This window comes from Oculina patagonica, chromosome 6 (genome assembly GCF_052425735.1).
Source record: "Oculina patagonica isolate OP01 chromosome 6, crgOcupat, whole genome shotgun sequence".
Taxonomy (NCBI): Eukaryota; Metazoa; Cnidaria; class Anthozoa; order Scleractinia; family Oculinidae; genus Oculina; species Oculina patagonica.
This window is the reverse complement of record NC_135763.1, coordinates 2,129,419-2,154,823: the sequence shown is the minus strand read 5'-3', so window position 1 is coordinate 2,154,823 and position 25,405 is coordinate 2,129,419. Positions and strand designations below refer to the sequence as shown.

Below are 25,405 nucleotides of genomic sequence, written 5' to 3'. Positions count from 1 at the left end.
TGGACCAGTCAGGGTTTTGGCGCTGCCGAAGGATTCAGTTTTGGTATGGGGTACATTTTTCTATCGTTTCTTGTGTTGATAAATTAGTGGTCATTTAATCTCCGCGTCACGTTTGCTCCCTCGGGTAAGTTATTAGCGGCTAATTATTTGCGCGAGCGATTTTGGCCATTGTGATTCAAATGAACGTAGAAATTAACTTTAAGCGGCATTGAGCAATGATTAAACTTTTATTTACAAGTTTGTTTGACATTTTAAGTACCATGTTTGTCTTGCATGTATTTGTGGAGTGAAGCGCTCAACATCAAGAGGAGTTGATGACGGAAAAGTGCTGACCTATTGAACTAATATCAGTCATGCAATACAACGACAACAAACTCCTCGGAAAGAAGATGACTGCACACATTGTTTAACTTAGAAGCGTTGTAGTTGCCATGAACTCGCGCTTATCGACGATCCAAAATGACTCTTTGTCAGTGGGACTTCAAACACTTGGAAGTGGTAGGCACCAAATGCTCATGTCCACCGGAATGGACCGAGATTCGTGGCCGAATTCCTCAACTGAAAGTAGAGACGCGGAAATATTCTGATGGCAGGAAGGAGTCTCAATCTGCGGAGCCAAGGAAACCCGCATCTTCTTTAGCGAAACGGCAAAGTCTCTTGCATGTGAAGCCGCCAAAGGAAAAGGTTGTGACGGTCAAAGTTGTCTTACCCAAGAAAAAAGCCGAGGTTCTTGAAAGGAATTACTTATGTACTTGCGAACTGGAACGGAACGCGCCCGCTGTGAAAAACGGCGATGGAGACGTCGAAGAGTTCGAGTTTCATGAGCTCATGAACGTTTTCTTGAAATACAATAAAGGTCCCAGAAAGGAATCGTCAAAGACGCTGAAGAATGTAGCGAGGGGTTTTCAAGGGAGCAGAATTTTATCAAGCGACGAGGTTGTACAGGTTTGTATCAGAATTCAGACAGTCTGTTTCAGGTCGAAGGCGATTTAATACTTTCGCGCATTTTCACGTAGTTTTATATTCTCAGACTTTTGTCTGGTGGCGATTAAGTGTCAATTGGACTTAATAATCGTGCCAGTTCATAATTCTGTTGGCATTAACGCGTTTATAAAACTAGACAAATATTTTCTCAAGCCACATCAGTGATTTCACAGTTCCGGTCAAGGACTCTTTAGCGCAGGGCTATAATTATCTCGCGTTATTATCATTAAGTTTATTTTCCTTTTCATGCGGTTAATAAGCGCGTGACAGCAAGCTAAGCGTGGTTAATCTGTTCAAGAAATTTTGGTTTTATGTCGTAAAACAAAAACTAACTCCACTTTTTAGATCGAAAAGCGAAGGGTCATCTTTCCGACGGCGCGGTTTCTTTACCGATGGGAGTAACATATACTGTGCAATACCAATAAACCGTCAGATAATAAAATGATTTGTTTATCTTTATGTATTTCCGCCGCTGAATTACTAAACAGCAGTACCGATTACAATCTTGGACAAAAACCTGAGTGACGCTTCAGTAATTCGCATCAAGGGGACCGAAAATAAACGCTCTGTAGTGAGTATACAACGCTAAGGGATCGTCAAATACCGCTGAACAATTTGTGGCTCGCGGTTTAGACCTTTGAAACTGCGACAAATCACTATATCCCTCACATCATCTGCGCCTGTAAATTTTAAAATATCAAAAACAGTTTAACGATAATTGCTATTTTGCAGAATCATTTTGAGGAGCACCACACAGGTCGCTGACTTGGTGTTGCCATTGTTTCGTTAATTACTTCTTTAATGGCTCAACAGGCTACTAACTCAGTTACATTTTCTACTTATTTTTCATGGTCAGGTCTTAACGTTACTCGACACAGACAATTCTGGACTCAAGGTACGTATATTTTTTCTCGGGCTTGCTTGAAGTAGCGGCAAATTATACCCAGTCAACTTCGTTAATTGGAAGAAAATATTGCTTATTATCATATTGGATAAAAACACTAAATTGGCCATTACTTTAGATAACAGTTGTTTGTATTGTTTTTACGCTCACAGTACTTATTCTGCGTACTGTGACGTCACGGTGGGCCATTAAGATAATTAGGACGATCAAGGAAAATATCGAGACCTGGCCGCACAAGGCGGTCAAAATTTGTTAGGCTCTTTGTTCATTAGGCATGTTTTCATTGTAGGTTCGTCATTCTTACTGATCTTTTAATACACTAGCAATAAAGGTTTAAGCCCCAAAACAGTGAATGCAATATTTTTACGCGAACATTGATTCATAACCACTTAGTGTTTTCCTTCTTACTGACGCCGTGCTATTTTCTTGTCAGTTTTAACAATCTTTTTTAAAGAGTGCTGAAACTGAAAAAGGTAAAAAACAAACTTAGGAACACACATGCTGAGAGCGTACGACTGAAATTTGGCAAGTCTGTAATGGACAGACCTTTGTTCTCCTAATTGACTTTCTAGTACCGTTTTAAGTTATGAAGATTTTAAAAAAGTGGAACACATGTACTGCAAATTGACTACCTGTAAAATGGGAAGGAGTAAGACTGTAGGACTCTTCAAGAGAGGGAATAAGGGAAAAAGGAAGAAAGTTAGCATTGCAGCACATGAGGAAAAGGGTAGTACATGTTAAAACATAAAACAACAACGACATGCAGCGATATAAACAACGAATAGGGTTTTTTATCCTTTGAATTACACTTCTTAAATTTTCCGACTTTTCGAAGGATTTCTAACTCAGCTGTGCTAAAAATTAGACAAGAACTTGTTTTAAAGAATTATTGCCGGTGAGAAGTTGACCATTTGGCACCGTTTACACTAGCGTGGCCAGGGAGTTCGAAAATGCCGTGTTGCCAAATCCAAAAACACTACCGGAGGGTAGGGATAAAATCTGCGATGACCAGACTGAAGTATAGCACCCTAAACCACTCGGTTCACCGTGTTTGAATAAAGTTATCTTATCTTATTTTATTACGTTTCGTTTTTAGATCGTCCCATGAAAAGCGACCATCGCGCGCGCATTAGTGGAACAATGCTCGCATAGATTTTTGGGGCGTATCCAGTTTTCGAGCGTTATTTTTCTAGCCTGCAATCAGGTTCCCAGTGGGGTAGTCTAGTATTTTTCTCACCTCTGCGCGCGCGTGTTCAGCCCCTTGCTCTATGATTCTGTGAGAAAATGAGGCCTGCACCAAGTCTATATCATACAGTAGAATCATGATTTCTCGAACCTCCAGGGGAAACGAATATTGCTTCGAAAAATCGCGGGGGGGGGGGGGGGTAAAATTACAGAGAAGTACTATCTAAAGAAAATGAAAATTGCTTCGAGAAATCGGGGGTAGAATTACAGAGAAGTACTATCTAAAGAAAATGAAAATTGCTTCGAGAAATCGGGGGTAAAATTACAGAGAAGTACTATCCAAGGGAAACGAAAGTTGGTTTGAGAAATTGGGAGTTGCGAGAAATCGAGGGTTTGAGAAAACGGGATTCTACTGTACTTGTGCTTGACGGCTTATTATTTTATGTTATAGGAGAGTGTCCTAGTAATGATAGGCCAGCTGTGCAGCAGTACCTTGAATGTAAGAAAATTCTTGGAGAAAGGACTGCTTGATGAATTAATCAATCTCGTTTTACTTGGCGGGGACGACAACATTAAGGAGGAGGCAGTAGTTTGTCTCAGCAAGGTGAATGTGTTCCTGTTGTCCTTCGGGCGTAATGCTCAAATTTATTTGGCTTTTTCTTCCTCTCTGTAAACAAGCGTCATCTTACGCGACTCGTGCAACGCGGAAGGCTACTAGTAGTAAGTACATTGCTTTGCTCTGAGCACGAGTCAAAATATTTGGGAAACAATTGACTTGAATCACCTGTACAAATCATTGACACTGATGCCAGGAGAAAAGGTACTCTGGTAAATTTCTGGTGATACAAGTCAATCCTTCCTCTTCCATACTCGCGTGTCGTGCGCGTGCTTATTACACTCGTGCGTCGAACAAATGTCGGCGTAAACTGTAAAGGATACACGATCAACTTGGAGTAAGCCTGGAACATTTTTTATGTACATGTTTGCGCTTGTGTTACACGTGTAAAATAAACTCAAGCATGAAATGTCAGTACATGTCACACATTGGAATTTCCTGTAAAATTGTAAAGACAAGCTACGATCTGGTTGTACTGACAATGTAAAATGCACTTTCCTTCTCACAGGTGGTGGAGAAGACAGAACACGCAGATCTGTGGTTGGAAGCAATGACCATATCAGGAACAGAAGCGCTGTTTGGTCTGCTGACAGCGTCAAGTCTTATACAACACAAGGTGCTTCTTGCAATCAAGAATCTTGCTGCTCATCCCCAAATGGCTCGGCTTCTCATTGACTACGGACTCGAAAGCGTCACACAGTTATCATCGTGCAAGGTAGAAAGCTGTTCATATTTCAGGCTCTTGTTTAATTATGTTTGTTGCATTTAAATGGAGTGGGTGGCGTGTGTGTGTGTGTGTGGGGGGGGGGGGGAGAAAAAAGTCCGTTCCGATCGAAGGGGTCTTAGAAAGTTTGTTGGTGCCGGTATTAAGATGGTTTCTTAGGCATTAAGCGACTAGGAGAATTGCTCCTTTAACTGGAGTGTTAACCCTTAAACGTTTTGTCTTTTTCCCCCCCATATATATATTTATAAAAAAAAAACTGGGGTGCTCCTCCCCCCCCCTTTATTAAAAAAAAAAAAAGGCGCGGGAAAAAAAGAAAAAGAGGAAGAAAAGGAGAGAGTCTTCCCCAGTCTTTTCTTCTTCCCATCATCCTTCACGACTTGTAATGTTCACATTAGAGACGACTGCTACGAGTCAGGCATTGTGTGAGTGTGTCGGGCGGGGGCGATGGCGATGAGTCGCGTAACATCATCTTTGAGGAAAGTAACATTTGTTTTTAGATTTTTTTTACAACGCGTTCAACCCCTTTTGATACGTTTTCTTCTAGAATGCTCAAGGAGCGTACACTGGGAATCCAGAGATACAGGTAAACTCATCTTAATCAAGATCCAAAGTGTCAATAAAAGCCTATTTTAGGAAAAATAAGTTCCTTTTTCCGCCACGTCCCTCAGGAAGGTTTGTACTGCAAACCGAAATATAGGGCAAAGTTTTTCAATACATTTTAGTAGTCGATCTTATCCATTTTGTTTTTTTTTGATCGCTTACTCCGTCAGGATCAGTTTGCCGTTTATATTTTCTGTTTTTACTAACTGCATGGTGGTCGGTTTTCTTTGCAGGGCCTGGTTACAAATGCTTTGACAAATATAGTTTCCCATGATTCCTCTACGGTCGAGACGTTCCTTTTTAAGTATGACGATGTCATGAAGAACGTTCTAGATCTATTGCAGTACAGTCCGTGGTAAGACTTAGTTCTTTACTGTACGATTTTGTATCACCAGTCTCTTTCCCGTGGTAACAAGCTAATTTAAGTCAGTTTTACACAGTGCAGAGTTGTTCCCAATTTTTGTAGCATGAAGTGACTAGGAGTATTGCTTCTCCCCTTGGATGAGATGCTAGTTCATCGCAGGCTACCCCCCGCCCTCCCAGCGGCTTGTCGGGTTGTCATCACAGTTAACCAATGGAAAAGCCCTGGAAACGAGGATGACAGTTAGCCGGTACCTATTCGCACTCCTGGGTAGAGAGAGGCACTGTGGCAGTTAAGAGTCTTGTCCAACGGCTCAATGACTCCAGTCAGTCCTAAGACTCTGACCTCTTAATCCGCAGTCCAATGCGCTAACCATTGGGCCACGGGTGGCTACAAATTAACATATTTAAATAAAATAAAAGAAAACAGAAGAAGGTTGGATCGGTGGAACTCCCCGCCAGCAAGCAAAACACTTGCACCGCGACAGTAGACCACGATAAATCAAAGTTTGTTTGTGTTGTTTTCTACTAATGAACGTAGATTTAAACATGAAAAATCTGTAAAAGTCTCTCGATTTCCATTTTCTAGTCTTCAACAACAGGAATCTGCCAACCTGTTAGCGACTTTGGCGTTTTACAAAGCAGGCTTAACATCACTCATATCCCACAATGCTGTGGAACATCTGCTGTGGGCGGTCACGTGTTCTCAGTGTAGGTAAGTGAGTCAACTATATTAATATTTTACTAATATTGAATTTCCCCTTGTGACATTATATACTATCAAACAGGTGGTGAGAAAAAGAAAAGCGTCAAGTTGGCGATGTTATGTCTTCATGTAACGCCAAATATTTCATAATTACATTTAAAGAAAAACATTTTGATCAAGGAGAATTAAGCTGTACAATCAAACACATCGCTCGATATGATGGAAATCGTTTTTGTCACCGTGGTTATGTCATCTAGATCGATTGTACATAGATAAAGCAGTTCTTCTTGTTACTTACTATGGCAAGCTTAGCAGACGGCCTAAAAAAAAAAAAAAAAACAATACAACAAAATACTCCCTCCCCCCCCCCTTTGAAACAAAAACAAACATTGCACTTCAAAAGCTGTTGTGTCTTTTCCTAGTTTATCAAATATTTTGTTCTCGGAAATATTAGCTTGTCAAGCTACTCTGAAATTCGAGCTTAAATAAAGTTGTTGTTGTTGTTGTTATCAACTTCCAACCATAAATGTATAAATAAACCTGCCAGTTTCTAACTAAGGTCCTCTTATTCTCTCAACAGACATCTTAGAGAGCAGGCAAGCACCGCGCTCAAAAACATCTCGGCGAATCCGGACAGAACATCCGCGTTCTCAGCCTTGAGCCAAGTAGCTGTTAAAAAAGTAAATTCCCAGGATGAAACAAGCTGGGACTCGGACAGTTCAGGAGTATTTTCTTCAAGCGAAATGAACTTGCAGAGGCAGTCCACGAGTAGTTGTTCATGGACATCCAGTAATAGTACCCTGATGGACAAAGGCGGCGGCTCAAAAACACAAAAGACTATTTCAGAATTTACTTCACTTTTAACTTTAGTGTTTCAAAGTGATGCTCTCTGGAAAAGTGGTTCGGAGAGGCAATTTTTGACAGCCGGTAGTTCACGTGATCTCCGGTACTCCAGGCTAAAGAAATCGAACAATTTTTGTGAAAGAGAGAAGTATCTGAGTAGCTTACGCGTGCTTACTAATTGCTTGGTGGTCATGTCAAATGTTTTGTTGATAAGTGAGGATATGGAAAGCACAAGCGGAGATGAATTTCTTGAAGGAAGGTATGTATCCTACTGTATACAAACAGTTACATACTAGTTATGCAACGCTTTCAAGTGGTATACTTAACAATTATTCCACTAGCGCGAGTTGGATATGAGATGGTAGATAGTCAACGAGGCGCGTAGCGTCGAGTTGGCTATAACGATCTCATGTCCAACAAGCGCGAGTGGAATAATTGTTTTATTAAAAACGCCCAAAGAATTGCAATATTTGACCCCAGCTATTTTCGTTGCCGCGTATCGGCTACCAAATTTGTAGTCAATGGTATATGAGCTCAAATACCATTGCCTGTTAACTAATCAAAACGCAGGAATTGCATTTTACCATTGCTAGTTTTTAATAATATGGAATATCCCACTTGTCACTTCTAATTTCTCGGTATACACACTCGCCTTTTATACCATGCCATAGAAAATACGCTTACTAAATTTCATCGAGAATAAGATCGCAGCGCACGATGGAAAGGTTGAGTTGAATACCGTCGAATATACAACGGCTTTCCTGAATTTTGATTGGCTGTGTTTTCTATAGCATGGTATAAATGTTATAACAGCACAGGAAGCGTTGTAAAACCCAGAGGCAAACGTAGAGATCTTGACTGAGATCTTACATCGTACAACTGACGGTATAAACACTTTTTTGGAATAATAAATTGCATTTAATCAGCATAAATTACAGTGAAGCATATATGAAAAGAATTTAACAAATTATGACACATAGAACGTACAAGCAGTCAATAATTCAACAATCTATCGATTATGCACTGATTAATAGAGTGAGTCAGTCAGACAGTCCGTCTGTCCGTCAGTAAGTCAGTCAGTCGTCAGTCAGTCGTCAGTCGTCAGTCAGTCAGTCAGTCAGTCAGTCAGTCTGTCAGTCGTATCAGTCTGTCTGTCTGTCTGTCTGTCGTATCAGTCTGTCTGTCCGTCAGCCAGCCAGCCAATAAATGCGATAAAACATTTTTTTTTTCGTATGCAGGCGGTTAAATCAAGTGGCAGTCATGATTCAGAGTGGTGGACTGAAATTTCTCAACGAGCTGGAGTTCCTTAGCAACAAACTGTTAAAAGTGAACCCTCCTTCATTTCACAACATTGATCCAACAACACTTCCCCCGAAAGAAGTTACAACGACTCTGAAAAACGCGCGAACGGACTTGATATTTGAAAGCACATGCAAAAGAAAAGAATCTTGCAAAAGTTATCCTGATTTTGGATTTGAACAGAATGAGATCGAGTTCGTAAAGGAAGCAATTCATTTGTTATGCTTATTTGCTGAGGCCACAGCGCCCGAGTTTGATCCTGGCATCGAAGACTTAAAGGTGCTTGAGAGTTCTAAATCAAAGGCGTCAAAGAGACAAATCTCTTTCAACAAGTCTGCTGTGCTAGTAAAGAATGTTATGAAGATCACTAGGGGAGCTGGCGGCCGGAAGCTGATACGAAAACGATCAAGCGCTAGGTTTGTATGCCGAATTACTTTAAAAAAATGCACTGCAAGAAAACCTCATTCTGTAACACTAAATATGCACGAGGGCCCTGAAGGGGGTGGGGAGAATAAATCCGATTTCCCAGCCCTAATTTTGCCCAAATCCTTTCTCCCAGTTCATTGTTTTACCAAATTTCCCAAATGCCATTCCCAGTTCCATTCTTTTTTTGTTTGTGATTTCCAAATCAGCATTTTCCCATTAAAAATTTGCCCAAATTCCAGTTCTCCTTTTATCCCTTTAGGCCCCTCATGCATGCATTGTCTACGAATATCTTTTCATCGGGCATTTTCGCTTCCTACCAATGTGGCCCCGGTACATTGGAATCCCGGACCCCTTAACATATTTGTGTTGAGTTTGTTATTGGTTCTCGTCCTTGCCCTCCGGCTTCTCCGGTTTCCCTCCTTCCATAAAAACCAACACTGCTAAATTCCAATTCGATCACTGCTAATTCTTTTTTACTTTTCTGTGTGTATTTTTTTCAGGTCCTTAACACGCAGTTTGTCTCAAGTCAGTTTCACTTCTACAGCATCATCAAAACCGTTCCCGTCCTCCTCAACTAGTGCGGACCATTCATCGCCTTCGGTGCATTCCACTGGTGCCCAGGACTTGCGCGAAACAACACATTACGTAAAACAAAGCCTTCTCGATGCTAAGGTTATTTACTGTTTGGCGCCGTGGATAATGTGTGGCATTTACGAAATCCAGGTAAGTTTTACAGTGAGAACACGAAAACCGTGAACACTTTCATTACTTTGGAAAAGTTAGTAGAGGAAATATTGACAATATTCACGACAACCTGCTGGCTCCATCTCTGTCCATTTTTTATATTCTTGCAGTTTGATCTATCATTCGATGGTTTTCTGCGAATTTGCATATCGATAGAGTAAGTGTTCACGGCTGTTCACACTGTAATATGATTATAAATTGTTAAACGCCGCTCTCGAATAAACGCCCTGCTCCATTTTAGAGCAGAAATATTAATATACGCCGCATCACGATGCGGCGTTTATTCGTATTATAGACTCAAAAAGCAAATGCAGTGAAATATCAAGTTTGAGCAAGCCAAAAATATTTGTTTTCCTTGATGGTAACAATGTTTTAAGGTATTAAAAATGGCTTTTGAGACAAGTACTACAACATGTTCCTGTTTTCAAAGTTCAAATATTCAGTTACCATGCTGTTGTTTGCAAGAAATAAATCGAATTTTAAATAAACGCCGCCCTCGTATAAACGCCGCCCTCGAATAAACGCCGCACTGGAATCGCAAAAAGATTAACAAACGCCGTGGCGTTTATTCGAATAAATACGGTAGTTGTAAAATAGCCAACTGGTCTGCCTCCTACCAGAAAAGTCAGTTTTTGTTTACTTTGGCCCTGAAAAGCCCTTTTGTTGATTGGTCAATATAAGACTTTATACTCACAATTACTATATTTTGTTTATGCTATTTCTTGAATTCGTTGTAACGGCTTACATTAGTGTAAATGTAACAGAGTTGCATAAAGGTTGCTTCCCCTTTTAATGAGGCTATTTTCCCTCCAGGCTAATGTGTTGAAGATCATAAGGTATCTTCAATACAGCAAATTCGCTTCTTCGGGGGCAGGCCCTCCCAGTCATCCTGCACCAAAAGAGGCCTGGACCTCAAAAGTGCCACCATCTCTAACATCTCGAAGCAGCGCTCTTAGTCAGCGGTCGTCCAGCGCGGCAGCGCCAGTTCGTAATGGTATGAACAAATCAAAGTACCTGGGATTCACATGCGTTCGACACGTGATTCAACACTGCGGGGGGTACTTGCTGGACTCTTTAGCGCCACCCGTGTCACCAACGTTAGGGAAAACGACTCTTATGGTATTAAGAGAAGCAGTCATCAATGGTGAGGTGAGATAACGACATTCATTGCAAATGGGGACGTTAACACTATTTTAGTTTTGATTTGCTAGACACATGTAGCTATTAAATCATAAAGAACTCCGTAAACTTCTGGTATGGATAATTAGGCAACGAGCCCAAATTTTATGCGAGCAAATCGTCCAGTTGTTTAGTAGACACTAGAAAGGACAATCAGAAACAAACAATTTAAAGTGTTTTTAAGCCGATAGTCAAAAATAATTTTCTCTTTATATAGGGCAACGCGTGCACAATCTTGGTACCGGCTGAAGGTTGATAGCAAGAGCGAGCAGTTTAATTGTTTAAGCATAACCCAACGGCCGTTCTATTAAACAGAATAGCGATAAATACCATACGAATTCGTTTTGTGATTTTCGGTCTCATTGCCGGCCACTTCCCCCCTCCCCACCCTCGCCACCCACTGATAGCCTACTATCGACGATAGTAGGTGCCTGTGTTGCCTATCAGATTACGAGCTTTCCAACAGAAGGTCACGCGTTAACTTGTGACGTCATTTGTTTACAGGCAATATAATATTTTCCACACACCACAGGCCATAAATCAAATGGGATCATTTTGAAATCCTTGCGTCAGGCAAAACTGACCTCCACTGCAAGATAGAGACCTATACATTATGAACTACACCTTCTTTATGCCAATGTCGGCAGTGAGAGGTTGTTACTTTATTAACCTAATGTAAATATTAAGTTACTGCTGTGATCAATTGTCTCGTCTCGGTTCCAGACCCCTTTCATACAATATATAAATAGTTGCCAAAATTTTAACGGTCATACTTTTGAAAATGTATGTGCTTAGCATACGAAACGTCAAGTTTATAAAAATGCGATTTTTCATAAGTTTATCACCGCTGTTTGTGTTATATTTTTAATAATATTTTCCTTTCCATAATTTTGCTTACTTACAATTGTTTTAGTTCGAATTCTTCTTGGGGTTTCAAACAAATTTTCTAGCCAGAAATAAAACGTTTGTTGTTGTATATTGTTTCGTTTTCTGATCGCGTTTTTCTTTTGCCTTGCAGACTGACACGCGGCTTAAAATCGTCAAGCTTGGATGCTTCGCTCAATTCATTGAATACATCCGGGGAAATGAAGATGACGAAACCCTTCAGGCGCTAGGAATTGTGGTTATCAGAATTCTTGTAGGAAATGATGTTTCTTTAAAACAGTTATTCCTTGCTCACGGCGGAATGAACTTGATAATGGCTTTACATCAATACAAGGAAGGAATCGTGAAGGAGGAAGCAGCCCTCGCGATGTTCACCTTCAGAAGAGGTCAGTTTATTCATAAACTCAAAAGTAACAGTAATTCCCTTGACTATATTGCTTTTGAAGTTGCGGTGGAATACCGTCAAGTGCGGTCACTAACGGGTCACAAGAATCTGTCTGTATTAGCCGTGGTCGTAGATGGCTGACGAAGCTTTACCTGGGTCCGAAAAAAATTGACCTTGGAAACGAGGTGGATGTATAGCGCGGGGTTTTATTGAAATGTTAAATGTTAAAAGTGGTGGTACATCAAGACTGCCTACCGTCCCCCCCCCCCCCCCAAAAAAAAAGGTCGATTGCCTTATTACATGAAATTTTCACGACACGTTATTTCGCGATTTTGGAAGGGCATTATTTTGCGAGCCTAGTTTTTTTAACGAATTTGTACAATTTATAATCATTTCTTGAAATAAAGTAGGGAATTTCTTTTTCCGCGAAACCGAATTTTTGCAATTAAAAAAAAAAGATCGAGAAAAACTTCAACATTTGCGCCACGAAGATAATGCAATACGGCATGATCATCGATCCTCTCTTGTAAAGAGTTAATCCTTGCTCTTAGAAACCCTTTCCATTCCTTTCCTGTCCCCCTCTCCTTGCTCGTTAGTCTTCCTCTTATATCTTTCCCCGACCTGTTAGCCACCCATTGACAGGCAAAACAGTTCGTAGGTACCCGTTTGAACATCTGGGTGGAGTGAGGCATTGTCAAGGTAAAATGCCCTCCCCAGAAACACAACGCAATGTTAATACCAGCCCGTTAACCCAGGCCACCGTTCAATCTGAAGGTCAGACACGCGTCTCTGTAATTAATGCTGTCTGTTTTTATTTTTATTTATTTCAATGTACAGGAGCAGATCACCCTAGTGTACACCGGAGATCTAAAACGGCCGATGGAAGAATCAAAAGGCGCCAAAAATCGACAAGCTGTGCCGACATCTGGGAAGAGGTTGGAGAAAAATGGAAAGGCCAAGATCAAGTACTGAAAGTGCTAAGAAAGTTCAACGTGCGTTATTGAATAACAAGAACGGACGTGAAAGATTTTACAGCGTCTTTGATCGATAAATTTCTTTACCTTGATAGGGCACAGGTAGTATAGAAGATAAAAGCTGAAAGATTACACTTTCGTGTTTCGCAATCAATTAAAATCTTCCCAATTTTAACTTCGGACAAGCGGTGTGGGCAATATTTTTTATTTATATTTTTACAAAGGTTCTATCCTCGTCATTGTACATCTATAGGCTAAGATCGTTGTAAAAATAAATTTATAAAACATCATTTCAAGTCACCTTGGTGATGTACACTATGTGATTTTTACTTCTGACTGGTATAAGTACAATCAGTTTCAGGCCATAAAAGTACGGTGACAATCGTCTAGCTAAAAAAGCAACGTCTTAACACATTCCCAGTCCCATGGAAGGATTAGAGACGAATATATCAAGTTCAACACTGGTTGCAGGTTACTGTCCCTGTTCTATTAGTTCTGTATGATTTAAAAGAGCGTTCCCGTACATCAGGCGTGCTTAGAAAGTGTTTGTTTGGCAGTTTATAAGTTCAGTGGACAAATGAATCGTGCAAGAGGACATGCTTGTTATGGCCCCTGACGCATGTAGTAGAAATTTAGGCCGTGTTTGCGTTTAAGTGGCGGGATTTACATGCCGTTCCAGGGACACTCTACTGCTTGAAGATGTTATTCTGTGTTGCCAGGTCCGACTGCAGCACATCCAGCAGGTCATCAAGAAGTGATGAGTATTCCAAATCGTTCACATCAGGGGCGGTTGAATGAGATGTAGTTTCTTCTAATTGGTGCACTTTTTCTAGGGCACTGGGATGGGTCCTATCTCTGCGGTCGCACAGCTGTTGTCCTGGGTCTTCAAGTTCTTCCGGTACCCTTTGGTCGCCTTGATGTATAAATGGCAGACTGGCCGCCAGACCTTGGGTATTATCTAACCATGGTACATTTGAATGAGATGAAAGTTGTGTTTGGCTCATTCCGCTTGAACCATAGGACAAAGCTGTAGTGTTAATGGAGCGTGACGATGGCGTGTGGCTAAGATACTTGCACATGGTGGAGGTTTCGCAACGTGACCAAGTATTTCCATTGTCTATACACTTTGCAGTTTTGAACAGGCTAATTCCAGTACAGCCCAGTGAGTCAGTGTAAATTCCTCTAGTTGAGCAGTATGGCCAGTTTTCCCCTGAAGATACCAATGCCCTCGAAGGACCTTCCAATGAAAGGCCTATCCTTTGGCCGTCTCGATGGATTGATGGCAAACTGGCTCTCAGCTGTATTAGGCTTATCCCGCTTGAGGCATAGGACAGGGCTTTATTCTGAATGGAGGCTGGCGATGGCGGGTGACTAGGGTAATTGTATGTGCTGGAGGTTTCAAAATGCGAGCATGTTTTTCATTGTATGCACATTTTGCGGCTTCAGACAGAGTACCACTGGTACAGCCCAGTGACTCGTCGGTAATTCTTCTAGTTGAGCTAGATAGCCAATTTGCCCTTGAAGATGACAATGAAGTACCTTCCATACGTGTATTTTGTACATCGCAATTTGCACCTTGTAAAATACTGCTTTGATGGGTTGAAATGACTGGTGTAGAACTAGCAGCTGGTTTCAAATGCTCCCGTGATGAACATGCCTTACTAAGCGTCTTTTTTCTGAGTTTAACTCGCCTGTTCTTGAACCACACCTAAAAAAAGGAAGGGAAAATATGAGTACAAGTAGAACTTTTATTCAAACCTGGTACACGTGCTCAATCGCATTCCCAAAGGAAAAAGCGAGAAATCTGGCAAAGAATTGGTTTTGAAAAGAGAAAGCTGTAAAGGACTGATACCCTGGGTTTAAGGGACCGTGTCACGGATTTTAGCCAAGCTTAGGCATAGGAAATGACCATCAAATTCGTTAAAATATATGAAATAACCTCTTAAAACAGTGAAGGAAAATTTTAATAACACACCAAATGCAAAAGAAGGTACGGATGGCCAAAAGTGTCGAAGATTGAAACGGATTGCGATATGGGTTTTTGAAATATGGTCAGGCCGAACAGTTTTCAAAGTTAATCATCTTGTCTGCTTGAAACTTTAAATTATAACGCCTAGAAGACACATTTGGCTGCAATGAAGCCATGGTTTTGTCATTTAGAATCATAGAATAAATTTCTTTGCAAACATTTAGATTTATAGCGAATATTTGGCATAATTTAAACATAAAAAATAATTTAACATAAAATTAACTTAGCCGTGACACAAGCCCTTCAATTTTAGTACGGTAACCACACGAGTCCAATTGCAATTTGGCGTAGAATAAGCACAGATAAAGGTCTCAGACAAAATCTCAATTTGGAGTCCAAAGCGTAACCATTAGTAGACTTCTCCTTACAGATTTTTGTTTCAGGCCTTCAGGCCTCCTACAAATTTAGGCGTTTTATTTTTCTTGTAGTTAATATCGTGAAAGTGTTAAACACTGCCATAACATAATAACAACCATCATATGTAAAATCGTTTATTCTAGACATACCATGATAGTCCGTTTAGGAATTCCAAGTTTCTGCAGCATATTGAAGGAGTGTGGTGTAATGTAATTAGATTGGTTAAAGGCCCTCTCAAGTTCATATCTTTGAATCGAGCTGAAACGTGTTCTTGGCTGCCTCTGTTGCTGTCCTGCAGAGGTGCCTTTTTCCTGGGCATTTTCCCCTGGAAAATGAAAAAATAATGTTATTTATATATTGGTACGAGAAAAAACATCATTTGGTAGATCAAAGTATGTATTTGAACATAGTGGTCCATCAGGGTGGTGCTTATCCTGGTTTTCACAACATTGAGTGACTACGAATATTTTTACTTCCCCACCCCCAGCATTTAACCCGCTGGTACCCATTTATACACCTGGATCGGCTGGATGGAGAGAGGCATTGTTTGAATAAATTGGTAATGCAAGACTAGAACCCTAATACGGTATCCAGTGCCCTAAATGTGAATTACTGAACCACAGTTTATCATTCGATGTCCTCAAACGACCACTATCTGGCGTTAAAATCCATCAAGAGCGCGATTGGTGTATAAAACACGTCACGTGACGTTGCCAAAACTTTGGAATATTTATTATCCTGCAAATTAGCCCGCCCGGAATATCGCGCCTTGTACTTATTAGTCAGAAATCGCTTCAAATCCGCTTAAAACCATACTGTTCCTCAAGGATTACAGTTTTCCTCGAACTTTGCTCTGGAAAAATTGTTCGCTTTCCGGAACAGATTGATCATTCAAGGCAACCAACCAACGAACCGAACCAGCCAACCAACTAACCAATCAACCAACCAACCAAACAACCAATCAATCAATCAATCAATCAATCAATCAATCAACCATCCATCCATCCAACCAACCAACCAATCAACAAACCAACCAACCAACCATCCAATCAATCAATCAATCAATCCATCCATCCATCCATCCATCCATCCATCCATCCATCCATCCATCCATCCATCCCCCCCCCCCTCCTCCCATCCATCCATCCATCCATCCATCCATCCATCCATCCATCCATCCATCCATCCATCCATCCATCCATCCATCCATCCATCCATCCATCCATCCATCCATCCATCCATCCATCAATCAATCCAATAAATAGGAATTTTCAGTGGCAAATCCACAGAATGGCTCTTCATCCACTGTATCCAGATCGAATTGGAATTAAGAAAAAAAAAAAAAAAACCGGAGCTAGGATAAGAAACAAAAATCAACTCAACTCAAACATGAATTCGCCTTCAGTCCAGGCGTATTTATTGGCGAGCGAACGTTCAGTATGCTTTTACAGTATTCCTAACAACATCTCTGGAATCACAGAAATCATTAAATTGTCTTTTATATTGTGTTCGACATTATTCTCTCATTAGATTCGAAGTTTACATAACGGTGTAATCGGAGAAGTTGGAAAACATACGTTACTTGAGGTCATCTACACATGTTGCAAGATTGCAAAGAGAGTCTTCGATCCCCGACAGGTGACAAATAAACTTAAGTTACCAAAAAACAACAATTGGCAAACAGCAAAAATACTAATAAACACCATTTGCAAACGGCCAAACGTTTAGCTGAAAACTGATAAATTGAAACGGCGAAAATATAAACTGACACCAAAAAAGGCCAATTTTTCAACTAACTAGCAAAGCGACACATACCTTCATGATGGCTATCTGCGAGAGCAATTTCAGCACTCTTCAGTGGAATGGATGCATCATTTGCAGCAATTTCTTGTGTGTTCTGCAGCTCGCTCATTTTATATGACTGTGCTCAAACTCTCGATAACTACGAATTGCAGGATTTGTCCACTAGTCGGATGGTTATAAAGTGAATTTGTATTAGACTTTTATAGTCCTCTTATATGGTCTGCTCGAGGTAAAAGAACAATTAACGTAACTAATTAAGGTCAAATTAACTGAGTTATTTCAGGGTACTTAATTACTGTATGTTTTTCTAGTGACGTATGATAAAAGTTATTGTAATTAACGAATACCGTTCGATTCAAAACTACATCGGTTAATTGCCTGGACCTTCAAGGTCGACTTTGCTTGTGAGCAACGCAACTTGCTACACGCGAGTTTACCACGCGTGGTACGTCGCGTGGCAGAGTACTCGCATGCTGTCGATGCAAATTACATGCTTACTCTGTAAAATAAATTAGACACAATTGCAGTTTCGAACAATGAAGTAGAAATAAAAAACGTGGATAATTACGTAATAAAATTAACTCATTATGGTCAAATTAACTGAGTTATATCAGGATTGAATTTCTTTATCTTGTGAACCATGACATTACCGCAAGTAGCTATGACGTCATGATGACATCTTCGCGAGTTTACCACGCGTGGTAAGTCGCGTGACTGAGTACTCGCATGCTGTCAATGCAAATTACATATTTACTTTGTAAAATAAATTAACCACGATTGCAGTTCCGAACAATGATGTAGAAATAGAAAGTAATAGATAATTAACGAAACTAATTAGGTCGAATTAACGGAGTTATTTTAGGATTGAATTCCTACATCTTGGAAACCATGTCATTAGAGCAATTAGCTATGACGTCATGATGACGGCATAAAGAGATGTTTACAAAATACATAATTACTGTATGCTTTTTTAGTGACGTATGATAGAAGTAACTGTAATTAACGAATGTAGATCAGTTAATGAGACCGATAATTTAAATCCAAACCATAGGTAATTGCCTGGACCTTCAAGATCGACTTTGCTTTCAGTTGTTGTGAACAATTTGTTACACGCAAGTTTTACACTCGTGGTATGTCTCGTTACTTAGTACTCGCACGCTGTCAATCAAATTACATGCTTTCTCTGTGAAATATATTAGACACTTTTGTGATCGTTCTTGGTCAATGACTTTTAGCAGTAATTGTAGTTCCAAACACTTCTTAAATATACAACTAATTACCAAATTGACGTGGAAATGGAAATATATAATAAACGAACTAGATAATTAACGCAACTAATTATGGTCAAATTAACTGATTTATTTCACAGTGTGAATGACGTCATCATAACGAAATGGTTACAAAATACATAATTATTGTATGTTTTTCTAGTGACGTATGGTACGCAAAAGTTCTTGTAATTAACGTAATTGCCTTGACCTTCAAAATCGACTTTGCTTTCAGTTGTTGTGAACAATTTGTTACACGCGAGTTTGCCACGCGTGGCATATGGCGTTCCTTAGTAAGGTAAGGTAAAGGTAAAGTCTGCGTCAAGCCAAGTGGCCCATACAGCCGGAGCTTATCCCGGTTTCCATAGCATTAAGCGACTAGAAGTATTGCTACTCCCCCCTGGATGGGATGCTAGTTCATCACACGGTTACCCCTCAGCAGCTATTTCGCCGGTACCCATTTATACACCTGGGTGGAGAGAGGCACTGTGAGAGTAAAGTGTCTTGCCCAAGAACACAACGTAGCGCCCCGGCCAGGCCTCGAACCCGGGCCATTCGACTCGGAGTCGAGCGCGCTAACCATTAGGCCACCGCGCCTCCCACGGCGTTCCTTAGTACTCGCATGCAAAATACATGCTTTCTCTGTGAAATAAATAAGACACTTTTGTGATCGTTCTTGGCATCAATGACTTTTAGCAGTAATTGTAGTTTCACAATTTTTTTTTAATATAGCACTAATTAACAAGTTGATGTGTAAATGCAAAAAAAAGATAATAAACGAAATAGATAATTAACGCAACTATAATTATGGTCAAATCACAGGCTTACCATCCTATGTTTGTGAGGTCACAGCATGCTCATATGAATATTCAAACTTCATTTTCTATGAGATAAAGTTTTCGACTCGTGTACAGGATACATACTAGCAAGAGAGGATGAGTTCCTCTCTTGACACTAGTTATGCAACACTTTCGAGTGGTATACTATGGAATATCCCACGAGTCACTTGTATTTTCTCGGTATACACACGAGCCTTTAGGCGAGTGTGTACTGGTGTACACGAAGAAAATACAAGTGAAAAGTGGGATGTTCCATAGTATACCACGAGAAAGTGTTGTGTAACTATTTTATACCATGCCATAGAAAATTAGCTTACTAAATTTCCTCGAGAATAAGATCGCAGCGCACGATGGGAAGGTTGGTTGAATACCGTCGAATATACAACGGCTTTCCTGTATTGTATAAAAATATTTATACCATGCCATAGAAAATACAGCCAAACAGAATACAGGAAACTCGTTGTATATTCGACGGTATTCAACCCAACCTTCCCATCGTGCGCTGCGAATTATTTAAAAACAATCAATCAATAATGACACACTGACACACGTTTGGGCTAAAATTGTTGTTTAATGAAAATCAGACCCTGAGCGGGTGGGAGGGTGACAAGACTTGAACGTGCAAGGAAAACTACTCGAGCGACAGCGAACACGAGGAGATGAAACCTGAGACCTTAAGATTGAATGACGCGATCGATCAAGCAAGTAATTAACAACTTTGATCGTGATCAAAACAATACATTGTATTCTTGACGAAAATTTAGTAAGCATATTTTCTATGGCATGGTATAAAATAGTTACACAACACTTTCTTGTGGTATACTTAACAATTATTCCACTCGCGCTTGTTGGCTGTGAGATGGTAGATAGCCAACTCGGCGCTGCGCGCCTCGTTGGCTATCTACCATCTCATATCCAACAAGCGCGAGTGGAATAATTGTTTTATTAAAAACGCCCAAAGGAATTGCAATATTTGAGCTCCCCAGCTGTTTTCGTTGACGCGCATCGGCTACCATATTTGTGGTCAATGGTATATGAGCTCATATACCATTGTCTGTTAACCAATCAAAACGCAGGAATTGCAATATACCATTGCTAGTTTTTAATAATATGGAATATCCCACTTGTCACTTGTTTTTTACAAGTGACTCGTGGGATATTCCATAGTATACCACTCGAAAGCGTCGCACAACTAGTATATACACAAGTGTAAATATTTGTATTCTGTACACGAGCCGAAAATTAAACTCCTAGAACTGCTCTCCCACGCTTCAAATCCCCAAGAAAACGGCATAGAAAAACAAAATTAAACAACGCGAAAATATTTCTTCTTTATTATATTGTAAAGACACAGCTATAAAAGCAGATTTTCGGAAGCTTAAATATTTACAATTAATATGGGCATGCTGTGACCTCACAAACATAGGATGGTAAGCATGTATGTCAAATTAACTAAGTTGTTTTTGTTGAATTCCTTTATTTTGGGAAACTATGTAGATAGACAGATAGATAGACAACTTTATTTAAAGAGGGTAGCACGTAACAGAAATTCTGAAAAACCTGTGGCCCTCTATTTTTTAAAAAAATTACAATTTATAGAAATTTAAAACTAATTAATTAATCTAAATAATCAAATTACAAAAATTTAAAAACTCTAAACTTACAATAATTAATTTAAAATACAAATTATTTGTCTACTACTTCTTTTTACAAATATCTTAAAAATGCTAAAAAAAGGAAAGGATAAGAAAATATGTACATGAGTTAAAATAGATCAGGCTTTGGATCTTATTTCCCGGCCGGGAGGTCCTCTCTTCACCCAGGTGTATAATGGCTACCAGTAAATTTAATGCTGGGTGAGGTAACCCTGCGGTGGGCAGGCATCCTGTCTATGCAGGGGGGGGGGGGGGGGGGGGAGTAGAAATAGTTTTAGTATGAAAACCGGAGTTATCTAGCAATCTTCCCTATTAAAAAGACATACTTAGATTAAATTTCCCCGAAAGTGATTTTTACAGTGCGACGTACTTGTTTTACTTCATGGAAGATTTTTAAGTCTAGAAAATAAGCCGCGTAAAGGAGACAGAGCTAGATCGTAACAATCAAGAGAAAATAGGATTATAACAGTTTATAGTAACTCGACAGCTGCAATATATCAGATACATTTCGCTCAGATTGCATTCGACCTGAGATTGAGTTTCATGACTGATCACTGGTTTGATGTGCAGGTTTTTGCGGGAAAATATAGCATGGAGGGGGTATGGGTAGAGCGAGGAAAATCGAGGAAAATTTTGAGGAATAGTAAAGTGGAGTGAAGAACCTAAAAAAAATAAAAAAATAAAATAAATAAAATAAAATTGAATTTGTCTCGTTAGCCTTTGTGAACTGTTGCTCAGCTCTATAACATGTTTATATGTATTGCTTACTTGGATGTAATAGTAGGTTGACGTATAACGTATTGCTATAGTCTAAGTGCTCCGTAGTCTCGGCCTTCGCAGCCGCTTTTTGGGACGGAGCGTTGCGTGACGTCCCAAAAAGACTAGGTGCTCTGTCGAAACCGCCAAAATAAACCTAAGGATTTTGTACATGTTGTTCTCTGCGTTGTGGAGCTAAAATATATTGGGATATGGACAATGATTTCACTGCCATGCTCTGTTAAAGAATTTAATCTTGACGATAAATTAATGTGAATTATGGATTTATCCTATTTCTAATCAGTATTATTGACAGGCTATTTAACACAAACTAGGCTTTCTTTAGCCTGCGTAACTGGCGGTTTTGTTGAGGTTAGCAAGCGGCAAAGCCGCGAGGGGCCTAGGAAAAAGAAAGTGCCTCGCAGCTTCGCCTCTCGTTGCGACGCGCGTTAACCCCCAACAAAACCACCAGCAGCTGGCTAGGCCTTCTTGGGAATTTACTCAAATTACACTTGTTGTAAACCTATTGCAACCCATTGACTTATGCATGGTGAAAATGAAAGAATAACTGATTGATTGATTGTTTGATATTCTACAGTAACGAAACAAATTATCTCAAATTTAACCTGGTCTAACCCACCAGTACATTTTTCAGTTCTTGCTTACATACCGTAAAATTCCGGTTATAAGCCCCCCCGCTTATAAGCCCCCCCCCCCGGTTATAGGCCCATCTACCTGGAAACAAAAAATACATCCGATTATAAGCCCCCCCCCCGGATATAAGCCCCCCTCTACCGGATGACAGTACTGAACAGGGCTAAATGTTGCTTTATTTTAGTCAACACTCCGATCCTGTGACACTTTTCGAAACAATTTTTTCATTCCGCTTATAAGCCCTCCCGGATATAAGCCCCTCCACTTATAGGCCCACCCAAAACCACTTACGCAGTTGTATAAGCCCAGGGCTTATAACCGGAATTCTACGGTATTCGAATTCATCCTGTCTCAACACCTACGTAAAGTCAACAAAAGAGATAAAGGATTAAATTAAATTTTATGCGGAATACTGCTTATAGTCCTTTTACACGTACTATTCTCGACGTGAATGAATGACTAAGTTTTCTTTCACGCTTCTGTTGATAATCAGATAAAAGGCTTATCTTACTAAAGAGGCTTAACACGCTTAATAGAAAAGGCAACCTCGGTAGAGAAAAGACGCTGTCTAATCGATCTGATATTGACCTGTCTGATAGATTTCAGTCACTTTTCTAAGACGGCTTATCCGACCACTGAATAAATATGATCCACACGAACGTCAACAAAATATTTAACTGATTTACATTTGATTTTAAATCAATCGAAAATCATAGAATAGGAATTTCATAATGCCCTTTTCTTAACGAGTCATCTGACATCCAACTAAACTTTATAAATTACAACTTTGATATTGTTTCTTGAATATAAAATCAAACAATTGTCTCTTTTGAGGTTGGCGAAATGTCATATGTATCTGAAACAACATTCGTGGAGTCATTGCTTTTCTCGTTTAACTCCAGTTCTTTAGAATTAAATTTCAGTTTTTCTTTCCCATTCCTTGCTTCATCACCAGCAATCATCATCTCCATGTTTTTGTCCGGCGAGCAATCTTGGTAGTGTGACTTGTAAAACTCTTTAGCAAAAGTCCTTGAACAGGACTCGCATCGCTTTGGACTTTGCTCGCCAAAGAACTCCATTACCTCAATAATTCCCAAGACAATCGCCAGAACGTTTTTTGCCAGCAGTACTGATATGTCTAAATGGTACCCATGCCACAATATCAGCCTTAAAACCAGGAATGGAACGTTGACAAAAAACATGAAACTGCAAATGTAAATGAACTTGAACGAGATCGGAGAAATCTCTCCGCTGTCGTGAAACTTGTTAAACTTCAGCTCAAACAACGCAAATGTTGGAAGAAAAATATTCATGCAGGAAAAGGCGAGAATGGCATTTTCCAGTCCCAGTGTGATCTTATCCTTATCAAAGAGATACTCCAACATTTCGACGCTGTCGAATAAATCAAGAGTTACAGCTGCGGTCATTTTCTCCAAGTAATATTTTCGTCGTGAGTGTGATTTCGCGTCGTGATGCGCGTAAATAAGAAACAAAAACAGCATCGGTGTTAGACACAAATTCATCTTTAACATGTTTGGCCCAAAGATAAGTTTCTCGTCCAGTAAAGACGCTTTAAGCTTGAATAGAGTAGCTATTTGGGGTACTAAATGCACGGCGTAGATAATCCAGGCGAGATAGGCAAACTTGATTTCATCTTTTGTTGCTTTGGATGCACTCTGTGATTTACGGTGCGACATCCACATTGTGAACACCCAGGCAAAAAGAACAACAGCGTCTGTTACGATCCATGCAAACCACGCAGAAGAGTTTTCTTGGACGATTAAATAATAATCCAAGATTACCCCTTGTAAAACGAGCAAGCAGACTGCAAATATTCGAGCAATAACCCGGCGAACAATCCCTGTTTTCCGCGCCATCGTCACGCGCTCATTTGAACACGTTGTTATGTCATAAATAATTTAACCACTGCCCAGTGAGGCAGAAATGAAAATCAATTCTTCAGCTGTCAGCCGTGTCAACCTTTTGTTATTCACTGTTGGGAAACCCACGCGCTCGAATAGACTTTTTGTTTACTTTGCAAAATGTCTGTCACCAGCTCTATCAGTAGCAAGGGCTTGCGCTTTGTTTGACCCGAACTCATTGACCCCGTTGTGTGTGCATGTTGTGGACTTTTGCGATAAGCCCGCGATAGACTGCGTTGTAGCCGGACATGTCACAAAATCCTCGAAGGACTGTACTGGCGGTTTAGACTGTCTGCGACGCTTCACAGCGGTCAAACGCAAAAATTGACGTCACATCCGGTCTTTGCCGCCTCGAACTTTTGACTCGAAAGTGGGCAGACTTTTGCAAGAAATTATTAAAGAAATAGTACGGTGAAAGAACAGTTCAAGCTAGGACACTCAGTGGAGATGAATTATCAAATTTCCAATCCATAAGCGGCGTATAAACCTTAACTTTCGAGGGACGGCGTTAACTTTTGGCTTTAAAGCAAAAGTTTACGGAAAATTTAAGACTTTGTATGGAAAATTTTGGCGGCAATTACACATGAACTGCGCACGCGCGCTGCGTTTGACCGCAGTGTGCTGCGACGCAGGCTAGCTCAGACAAACTGTTCAGCACTCACTTTGGTGTAGAGGGGGGCATGAGGACAAGGAGCCCAGTAGAAAAAAGACGAGAGGCGGGAGAAAAGAGGACAGGAAGCGAGGTGGTGAGAACCGGGAGAAATTGAGAAAAAAATCGCATGGGACGAAGAGGAGGGAACCACTACGGAAAAGGGAGGGAAGTGGGAGAAAAAGGTACGGGAAGCGGGAGTTAGAGGAACGGGAAGCAGGAGATTCAGACACTCCTGTCCCCCCATCTTTGATGCTCTGTTGTACAGCGCAGTTAACACTTTCCCTTTCTCCCTCCCGCTGGAGACGAGAGTTGGTTTTCAGGTGTTTTGTTTTAAACTAGAGTCACTCCCGTGTGGCGCGGGTAAATGTGCACACTGACTTCCAGTACTTCTCCCAAGCTTGTTGGCTGCGTTGCCTTTTTGGCAGTACCACCTAACTTGGCAGTACCTTCTAACCGATAGCCTTGCGGTCCGATCCAGCTGTCTTGCATTCAGCTCGTAGTACTGGGCATACTCTACTTACTATGTGCTGCGGAGATAAATTTAGTAAGGTAATCATTTGTCACGAAATCATCGGAGTCGCACGGCTTACCTAACTCAACTCATTGTGTGTGTGCGTTAAACAGACAACGCGTTACAGGAGTAATTTTCTGTAAGA

At 40.4% G+C, this 25,405-nt stretch overlaps 2 protein-coding genes across 2 annotated transcripts; one reads left to right on the top strand and one right to left on the bottom strand.

Annotated features, from left to right (window-relative positions):
• Window positions 1–191: 191 nt before the first annotated feature.
• On the top strand, window positions 192–13,104 carry LOC144656076 (uncharacterized). The gene is made up of 13 exons (XM_078516298.1): window positions 192–945; window positions 1,841–1,879; window positions 3,525–3,677; window positions 4,198–4,404; window positions 4,958–4,996; window positions 5,247–5,368; window positions 5,963–6,088; window positions 6,660–7,181; window positions 8,161–8,637; window positions 9,148–9,370; window positions 10,205–10,540; window positions 11,589–11,841; window positions 12,678–13,104. The coding sequence occupies exons 1-13, from the start codon at window positions 460–462 to the stop codon at window positions 12,842–12,844; spliced, it is 3,150 nt and encodes a 1,049-aa protein (XP_078372424.1). The 5' UTR covers window positions 192–459; the 3' UTR covers window positions 12,845–13,104.
• Window positions 13,105–22,556: 9,452 nt separating this feature from the next.
• LOC144656843 (uncharacterized) lies at window positions 22,557–24,076 on the bottom strand. Its single transcript, XM_078517085.1, has one exon. The coding sequence runs from the start codon at window positions 24,050–24,052 to the stop codon at window positions 22,988–22,990; it is 1,065 nt and encodes a 354-aa protein (XP_078373211.1). The 5' UTR covers window positions 24,053–24,076; the 3' UTR covers window positions 22,557–22,987.
• Between the last annotated feature and the right edge of the window lie 1,329 nt (window positions 24,077–25,405).